Source organism: Rhagoletis pomonella, unplaced genomic scaffold (assembly GCF_013731165.1).
Source record: "Rhagoletis pomonella isolate Grant_MI unplaced genomic scaffold, Rhpom_1.0 Rhpom_scaffold_00004, whole genome shotgun sequence".
NCBI classification, from domain to species: domain Eukaryota; kingdom Metazoa; phylum Arthropoda; class Insecta; order Diptera; family Tephritidae; genus Rhagoletis; species Rhagoletis pomonella.
In genome coordinates this window covers 16,895,415-16,905,448 of record NW_023458558.1, presented here as the reverse complement: position 1 = coordinate 16,905,448, position 10,034 = coordinate 16,895,415, and the positions used below count along the sequence as shown (strand labels likewise).

The window sequence follows — 10,034 nt, the reverse complement described above, 5'->3', positions numbered from 1 at the left end:
AATTCCCACAATTTATTTTACTTTAAGCCAGATTTAACCAACCGATAAGTATATTGTTCAACCAACAAATAATATTTCGTGTTATAATGTTTTTTCTATAACTTGGAATACAAAAAGGTAATACGGTCACCTTTGGCTTCGCCATTTTACTTTGGCTGTATTCAATTTCATTTGCTTGCGGGTCAAGGCGAATTTATATAATTTTGACAATAGAAGTATTCGCCATCAACACCACCTTGTACCAGAGAACATTTGTTAAATGTTCTCTGTTACTAGCTCAGCTGATTTTGTGTATGTGTTTCGCCGCACTTCTTCTGATATCAAATTGAAAAATTTTGTTTGAATTTCTACACACGCTCTTACAGATTTTGACAGTTTATGCCGCCAAAGCAAAAACAAAATTCATGTAAATGTTTGTTTTTGTACTCCTGCTATCACCTTATATTAATTCGCCTTGAACACCACCTTGCATAAATTCGCCTTGTCTTGAACACCACCTTTTATAAATTCGCCTTGGATGTGTATATTTATAAATATATGTATAAATTCGCCTTGCAGCAGCTGTTTTTGTTTATTATTCGATTTGTGATTTTGATTATTCGATTTGGTATAAAAGATTGTGAACCGAATAAAATGAATAAATTGGCCTCGGATAAATGTAATTTGCAAAACATCTGTGGAAAAATTAAAGGCAAGACAGTAAATGGTTTCGGAAAGATAAACCCCCTGACAAGTAAAATTTAAAAGTCGCACTCGATTTCTATTTTTCGATCATTCATAAGTCCAAGGTTTGCTAATTTAATTTAACTGCTGGTCATATCCATCGCTCGAAGCCTTCTAAACGTATTTTTGATTGGGAATTTTCGGGCATCTTTAAGTAACCGGCTAAATACAATTCCTTCAATCGAACGGGGAAGTTACATTTGTGAACTTACTGTTCTTTTTTGGCTATCGTTCAAAGGTTACATCACGGGTGCTGTGTTTTAAGAAGAATGAATATGAAATTTGACTGCTTCCTTCTGAACAGATCAACTCACTGATTTTAAGTAGTAAAGCAACATTGTATGTTACTTATTATCATACGTTTATATTGATAATGTAATGTACATATAAAAGGTAATCTTATCTCGGTCAGAATAAACAAAATCCATTTAGTCACAAAGAGAGGCAGTTGCAGCTTCATTAAATAACAGCGAAGAGAATTTTTCATTTACGTATGTATGCAATAATGAACAATTGTGTTGTCGTTAATCTTACTAACTACTATTAGCCTACATATAAAGCGTTCTGATAATGTGTGAGTATGGTGATACCGACAAGTCTGCATATATTCAGGAGTGGACGGATCTTAATGACTACCATCGGCCAGAACAACAAAAACAATTACTGCCATCGACGACACAATTGCAATACCATTGTAGAAATGATAATAACGAGAGGGAACCTGAAAACACCTCGAGGTGCTTTGGTGAGGAAGCAGCACTTTCAGTGTGTTTGACATCGCAGTCAGAGCGGTTGGTGGCTTCACGTTTAACTGGAGGTTACGATCTTGGCAGCAACTACTTATTAGGCAGGTAAGTATTTTGTTTTACATTGCATTATGCGTATACTAAAAAAATTGACCTGTAGCGAGCTTTTCAACGGTTTTGTTCTCTATATACCTCTTTGGAATATTGTTTGTTATTATTTCTAAATTATGTACACGTATGCATGATTCATGTACATATTATTAACCAAAATGATTCCGGTTTAACCAAAACTATATAGCTTCCATGAGAGTTTTGTTAGCGTATACCTTTTAAATACACGTGTGACCCCATAGCACATTTATGTATATATAGTACTTATTGTATGGCTATAAGAATTATTTGTCTTGCAACAAGTCTAACGTAATATAATACTTATAAAAAAGCAAATATAATATATTATGTAAGAGAAACGGTTGTAAGCACCAATGCTTAAAAGAAAAGATTTTATGGAACCAAAGTAATCGGTTCCATAATTGTAGAACCGTTTATAAGAAACATCCTCTTACAAGTCTGTAGTAGTCTATCTACATGAGTCTAAATAATATGTATACAGTGAAACCTTCCATAACCGAACACTCACGGTTCCACAGTTTTTGCCCCCCTATAGGGCTGTCCGGTCATAGGAGTTGAGCCACAAATCTGAAAGTAATTTTTTAAGTTTTTATTAATGAACACAGGTTAAACGATTTACAATTTGCCTTTTGTGTCCTTTTAGAAGCTAAAGAAGAAACTTTGATGATGTTTAACATGCACTTACTTATGTGTGAAGATATCGCTCATTTACTTTAATAGTGTCATAACTGCAAAAAACCAAACTCCAGAAAAGCGACTTTAAAGTTTTAATTTACATATACTTCCATAGTAAAAATTTATACATATTTTGTTCTACTGAACTACTGGTAATCGATACATCTATGAAACATGCATTCAAGAAGAGTTGGGCATAATTTCTGCGTACTTAACAAAAATTGTATTTTTTGGATTGACATATACACATGTACATATGTACATATACACATGTACATATGTATATACACTTTTCAATCAATACATATCAATTATAGTTACGGTGACCAGACTTCTGTGGCCAAATATCGGGACATTGCAAGAGCATCCGAACATACAATTTTGTTTTTCGAACAAAAATGCTTAATCTAGTTTTATTTAAAGCAAAACAAAGAGAAAAAAAAATTAAAAATGTTTATTATTTTTTTATGAAAATATAACCTACTATCTAAAAAAACGTGTTGGCAAAAGCTTGGACTTACCGTTGATTTTTGTCAATTTTTTGTTCCCGCATTTTCTTCGCAATGAGCAACACCTCCCACAAAATTTACCAAATATCAACGGTAAGTCCTAGCTACTTAAAATTTGCACTTTGAATTGAATAGGTTACAAAACTGCATACTCAGAATGTTTCTAAGAAATTTAATAAAAAAGCTCAAAATTTTGATGATCCACGATTTTTTTGAGGGTATTGGAATTATTTATATATTATTAATAAGGATGCTGGCTATGTTTATGGCTCACTTATGTATATTTATTCCTTTTTATTTATTTGTTTATTGTTTTTGGGCCAGAGCGCAGGGAGAGTCACTAAAAATCTGGACTTAATCATCACAAATATGAAAAATCGGGACACTTATACGTCCCGACTTTTAAAAAATATTCAGCGGAACAATTTTCTCAAAATTGGTACTGTCCCGCCAAAATCGGTACGAATGGTCACCGTAATTATAGTACATATGTATATCCCAACAAGCATTTCAGTAAATGTTTTTAAAAATAACTTCAAGTAAGTTTGCAATAATAAGCGTTAAATAAGCGTTTTTAATATTAGGTTTATTTAAAGTTGTTTTCAAATAAGCCTTTAATAAGTGTTAAGGGCGAATGTTTATAAATCACTTAAACACAAAAATGAAATGCAAATGTTAACGAAATGAAGCTGTAAATATAAAATTTTTCCAATTGTGACGTGTTTACGTTCTTTAAAGTATATTTTAATTATGAAAAAAATTAAATCAATGCGATAAAAATAGGCAGAAGTGTCGCGTTCAAAAAGTGAAAAAAGATTGTAAATAAATTATAAATTTGCTTATGAATAGTGAAGTCCGCGGAGAACAAATTTAACATAATGCTAATTCCAATCCAGGACCCGCTGCGCTAATCGGTGGAACATTCGAGCCTTCAAATGATTAAAAATGTATTACATATTTATAAGAAAACTTTGTACATGAGAATGGCATCGATGAAGCGGAATATACAGCTGCATCCAAGTCGTTTTTTCAATTTGCCAATAACCGCAAGTAATTAAAAGCTGCACAACGCAACTAGATATAATAACTAACTTTTTTATGCTTAATGTTTGTGTATTATCGTGAATTTATATGCTAAACTAGCGACAAAACTTTCTCCCTTTGGCTAATGAAAATGATCGATTAAGAGAAGCGATCAGATACAGGTGACAGAGCTGTTAATTACTCAAGATCATAATTGACATAGAACGTTTTGCAGTATCGATATGTATGTATGGTATATACAGGGTTCTGCAACAAGGGCGGGTAGATGTTGAGCGATGTATGTATAATATATGAGTTATTAATGAAATATTGTTTAAATAAAGGATTACAAAAACGTTTACATAAAGCTTTATTTTGAAAATTTTTAGTAAACAACTTTTTTTAACCTTTATTATAAGTTTACATTTATACGCTCATAAAAAACTTTTCTTTTGAACATTTATTATAAGTTTACATTTCTACACTTATAAGATTTCATTTCAATTATATTAAGCTTACTTTCAAGCGTTTTATAAACAAAAAATCAACGTTTTTTAAGCTTTCGCTTAATATTTTTAATTGTAAACTTAAAAAAAAATCTTCAGGTTTATTTTGCTTGTTGGGTTTCGATCAATTGAATAAAATTAAATCGAGAGACTGATGAGTAAATAAAAATGAAATCAATCACAATCCGACTCCTTTTCTCATATTACATGCTACAACACTGCATGCTTACGTTATGTATCGTAAGATTATGTTATATCAAACAAGGCTTATGATTGCCATGATGCCGCATGCCAAATTTCTAGAAAGCTATGCGATTACATAAAAATGTAACATGTTAATAATACAGGCCAACAAAGATTAACTTTTTTTTGGTAGCAGAAACACTAATATACATTTCCAAAGGATTTTGGTGTGCTATATCCGAATATGGTCTTATAATATATCCCCTCAGGTTTGTTATGTAGCTGCAGGTTGGTTGCAAGGTCGAGTAGCGAGTCGGCATGATCGCGATCCCAGGCATAGCTCATCGGATGGGGTGGGTCTTTCGCTCTCGCCTCACTAGCGCTACCTTAACCAAAAAGTTGAAGTTCATATGCCGAATATGTGGCAGAATGAAGCAAAAGAAAAAAATTAAAAAAAAAGGAACGAAAGTACGAAAAGAGACGAAAGAAAAGTACAGTGCTGTCAGGCGGAGTCTAGCCACCCTCTTCAGCGTTCAACCGACGCGAAGCCATGGGCGTTGTGTTGACTCCTCTCACCTTACAACGCCCCCTTAACCTGAACATGTCCGTCAGTCAGTCATACAGTCATCCTAAGTCGAAACATACATATGTATGTATGTAGCAACGTGTATGTCAAATAGAATTAACTGAGATAGCGAAGAAAATGATAAAGGGGCAGCAAAAAAAAAAACATTTACATTCATTTTGGTGATTTGAATGCACTGTTTTCCGTCATATTTGAGGTCATGTAGTATTACTCTTAATCTTTTAAATGCCGTCGAGTTTTCTCAATTATTATTTTTTTTCGAGATATCGCATTTTGTAAGTAATGTGTGGTACGAAGGTTCGAAAAAGGATATTGAAATTTCAATATGCGACATCTCCGCGAAAGAAAAATATATTTGGACAAACTCCAAAAAGGGGAAGATTTGTTTTTTAGATACTTTAAGTAGTTTTCTGTGAAACAAATTTATTTGCGATGCTACATAACCTAAAATATGTACAAAAAAAAAACTTTTTTGGGGCATTTAGGTTGGAATATCTCACAAACCTGACGTGATAGAGAAAGCAGGAATTTGTGCTTGTGCATAAACGCACTAGGCACACTAAAAGCTCAGTTAGTCTAGACTTAATAAATAACATAGTAATAATAAATAACACAAAGAGTGATGTACAAACAATCTTCTTTAAAAATATGCATACTTTTAAAAAATATTTGTATTAACACATTTTGCAATAGGACTGCGCAATTAATAAATTTATTATACTTCATATTAATTAATTAATCGCACAATCCGATTTTAAGCCCTCGGCACTAAAAATAAAATAAAAAGCTATAATAAGGCGAGATCAGCTATTTCCACAATTTCTTTAACATCGTCTATAGTGCCTGAATCATTGAGGTGGTTCACGCTTGCCTGGTTATTAGGTTATCTGGTTAAAAATTATTATTATGTAGTGTATTTTATAGCTGTAAACTGAATAAAAAATATAACCACTTAACCACATAAGCTGATAACCAGGCAAGCGTGAACATCCTCATTTACTTTTGTGTTGTAATATATTGAGCTATTCAACCTTGATAACATATTGTTTGATATTGGAAACGTGTTGCAGCAGAAACTATAAGCCTTCATATAAAATTTTATTCGAATTATTGAATTAAAGCTTTCCAATCTCAGCCTATTTCGAATCTTAGTTTTTGTTGAATTCATTACGGTAAACACGCGCTCAACAAAAGCATTTGAGTGCCGCAAGGATAATAATGTGAATTTATTTATATTTCCAATTATTTTAGTGCCTGTTGCGGGTTTCAATAAGTAAGCAATTATCCAAAATTCTTCAGAGTCGGATGGAATGCCGTTCTGGAAAAGTTAAAAGATTTTAATATTCAGTTCCGCTAAAGCATCGTTCACTCAAAATCGGTACGCGTTCCAGCAACTTCTGTACAGCAATTGTTGAAATGTTTTAAAAAGTTGCAATGCAGATCGTTAGACAATAGATCTACCACTATGAGGTTTAAATTTCATAGTACTGGCTTTTTGTTTGACAGTTTTATTCGCGTCGGAAGTTGCTGCTCAAAAAATAATGTTGAACAAATTCGTTGAAAATCCGACATTTTCGAGATCAAAAATCAAATTAAAATTAAATATACCAAAAACTTATAATTATCCTCCAAAAATCAATGAATAGATTCCTTCTGCTTAAACTAACGGGGTGAGCTAATCATTAAAAGACATCATTTCGCACCAGCTTAAGGATAAGGCTCTTTACCTGAAATAGGAAAAAAAACGGCTTATCAGAAGAAGATCGTGCGAGAGAATTGGAAAACGGTTATCCACAGTTCAGCAAATGCAAGCTATGGCAAGACTTAAACCTTATCGAGTTATAATATATAAAATTCTGTTAGATTAAATACATTTTATAACAAAAACCGCACCCGTTTACATTACCCCAATATTCACACTAAATGTGGTTGTTGTTGTTGTTGTTGTAGCGGCTACAACAACCCCGCCCAGATCGGTTGGTATCTCAGTCGTTGTCATCAAGTTCCACTAACGGCAACCCTAGGAAGCGTGCAGCTTCTGTGGGATCTGTCCACAGGGACAAGGCCGTTAGGGTTGTCGGGTTTTCCGGGCATGCGAAGAAATGGTTCCAGTCATGTGGGGTCTCTCCGCATGCCGGACATTCGTTCGGCACATCCTCATTCAGCCTACTCAAGTAGGAGTTTAACCTGCTGCAGTAGCCGCAGCGAAGTTGAGCGAGTGTAGTGCGTGTCTCCCGAGGCACGTATTTTATATTAATGACTAATAAAGCATGTTTAAAACTGGACTTCGGTCAACTCCCACGTTAAAAGTTTCAAGCTTAAAAGAAACAGGGTGATATCCTCTTACAACTAAATCTATAGAAGTTGACACAGCTGTCAAAAGGCTATGAAATAACAAGAGAATCGAGGCAGTCTCATTAAAACTCGGTCAGACTCCACAATGGGTCATATGACCCCAGAAATATGCTGGAAGGAGCGCTTGTACAAAGTGTTATTTCATTGCATCCTTTACTTTGGACCTTTTGTAAAGTGTTGGTGGGTTTTTATGAAAACTAATTATTCACAGGTAACTTTAAATCGGTTTGAAGCGAATGATGTGAATAAAGTTCTGGAAGTCATCAATTTACAAATATGACCTATTTAAGTCAAATCGAAAAATACATGGTATTTTTATAAAACAAAATTAGTAGAGGCCCCTATTATGAGTTGCATTCGATTTTCGACTGTGGTCGAAAGTGCTCAGCGAACGAATTTTCATTTGGTATTATGGCGCTCATTCGATGAAGAATAGCGCTATTGTGAATTTCGCTCGTTTAGGTTGTTCACAATAGTATATTTTTCACCGCTGAGAAGCTTTGTTTACAAATTGAGCAAACTAAATAGTGTGCTTATACATATTTATGTAAATTTGTTGTAATTAAAATGAAGTAAAAAAGAAAGGAAGTTTATAAAAACGTGGTAAAATGAGTACAACGAGTTCTGGTTCAACGATTCGTCAGAGGATGAGAGCTTAGTAAACTGGCCAGGAGTAGCAAATGTTTAAGAGAGTTTAAGTTTATTAGTCTTTCGAATATATTTTGATATAAAATATATTTAAGAAATTTGTCTACAGATTCATTAAAAAGTTCCGACCATCTAAAGAGGCGTTTGTGAGCCAAATCTATTTAAAATATTTTAAAACTATCAACAGCGCTACGATTTTGTTCTCAGAGATCGTGCCAACAGAGTATTGGGATTTTCTTTCACAAGTAAATCCAGCCTTTCGAGCTTGTGTTTAGTATTCACGATGTTAGAACTGCATGAAATTAACAAAAATTGTTTGAAATTAGTGTAAAGCCGCCAAAATGTAAGAAAACATATACAAAATCATACATTTTTCACAATTTTCTAACACTTCGCTACACCATCGAAAGCAAAATTCTGTTCGACAGAAAATTCGATACTCAACGAAAATTTCGACACGCTTGCATAGCTCATAATACGAATTTCACTTTCGATCTTCGATCTTCGATAGCCAGCGAAGATCGAAAATCGAATGTAGCTCATAATAAGGGCCAGAGATGTGCGGGCCGTGGAAAAACATAAACTAAAGATAGTTTAGTAGAGCAGGTTGACTACACAAGTCTCTAGAACGGGTGTTCAGAAAATTTTTATCATTATCAAAGAAATTGTTATTTATTTATTTATCCAAGCAAAATATGAAACTCTCGCTAACATGTATTATAACGGAATGTTTTCTCTTTATTCTAACATATTAAATATTATTTTCTAAAATCCTATTAAAAAGATATAACCCATTTCATGCGTACCGATTTTGAGTGAACAATGCTTTACTTCTCTTTCTTTCAAAGTCAAATTAGTCATTACGCGCAATATCAGCCAATCTGGACACTCTGGTCGCCATGCATAATAGGGTCGTTTTTAGTTCACGCTTGCGTGTGGTAGTGCCTGGCTCTGCTGGTCACACTGCTATTGGCGATGCCGGTTAATAACAATGCAATAATAGTTTCGTTCCCCAACTTTTCTATATAAAATGTATGTAAAATTGTCAAAATGCAAAATTGCAAAATTGCAGAGAAAAACAAAAAAGTACGAAACGCTTTTTGGATAAAAACTGGTAAAACTGTCCAATACACCATAGACGTAGTTTTTTGTTTACATAGCTGTTTTTATCATTCGGTGATTTACTAAATTATATGCAAATACACAGGCAAATTAACAAAAATGCTTACTAAACCCGATATTTCTTCTATTATATTATATTTCTATTTTATATTTGTTATTTTTTTATAAAAGTATAGCTCATTATCTAACAAACATCATTTAAATTCATATTTCTAACTTTGTGCAAAAATTATAAAAATTCTGCGAAATTGCATTGAAATTTTTCGACTTTTTAATCAGATTTTTTAGAATTAACGCATTTTCTTCCCTACAAAGTATGTATGTTCGACAATTTTTTTTTTTGTATGGAAAAAAGGGCGTAATATATTCAGAATAAAAATTATCAAAAATCAACGCGATTTTTTCGAACTTCAAACTTGCATTTTATCCTATTAAAATTTAATGGGCTATAAACCCGGGGGGAGGGGGGTGGCGTGGAATAACACAAACGGCCATAACGCATACTTGTGTTATTTCCCAATTGAATGTGAAATAACACAAATTTGCTTAATTTCATTTCTCGTTGAGCAATACCACCAACTTTTAAACTTAACAATTGAGTAATAAAGCAAAATAGTGCACATATGTATGTAGGTATTCACCCAGTTACATTTGACAAAAAGTAGTACAGGAACAAGTTAAATGGACGCATTTGTAAGTATACAATTTTGAAGATGCCCAGCGTCGCGGCGGTCCGCGTTCGCGCTCGCGTCCCCCGCCCCCTCCCCTCATTTCACAGTTATGTATTGGTGGCATTATAACCGTTTAGAAAAAAGAAAAATGTATG

At 33.5% G+C, this 10,034-nt stretch overlaps 1 protein-coding gene across 4 annotated transcripts in view; it reads left to right on the top strand.

Annotated features, from left to right (window-relative positions):
• The first annotated feature begins 547 nt into the window (after positions 1-547).
• Positions 548-10,034, top strand: part of LOC118737126 (solute carrier family 52, riboflavin transporter, member 3-A) — a 16,367-nt gene continuing 6,880 nt past the window's right edge. The window contains exons 1-3 of one of the 4 annotated variants that reach the window (XM_036467428.1): positions 548-788; positions 962-1,214; positions 1,271-1,574. In XM_036467428.1, the coding sequence (XP_036323321.1) occupies positions 1,294-1,574 (281 nt within the window). In that variant the 5' untranslated portion in view covers positions 548-788; positions 962-1,214; positions 1,271-1,293. Of the gene's footprint in view, positions 1,215-1,270; positions 1,575-10,034 lie in introns of those variants that run through there. The other 3 variants (XM_036467429.1, XM_036467427.1, XM_036467431.1) reach the window with 3 other exon arrangements.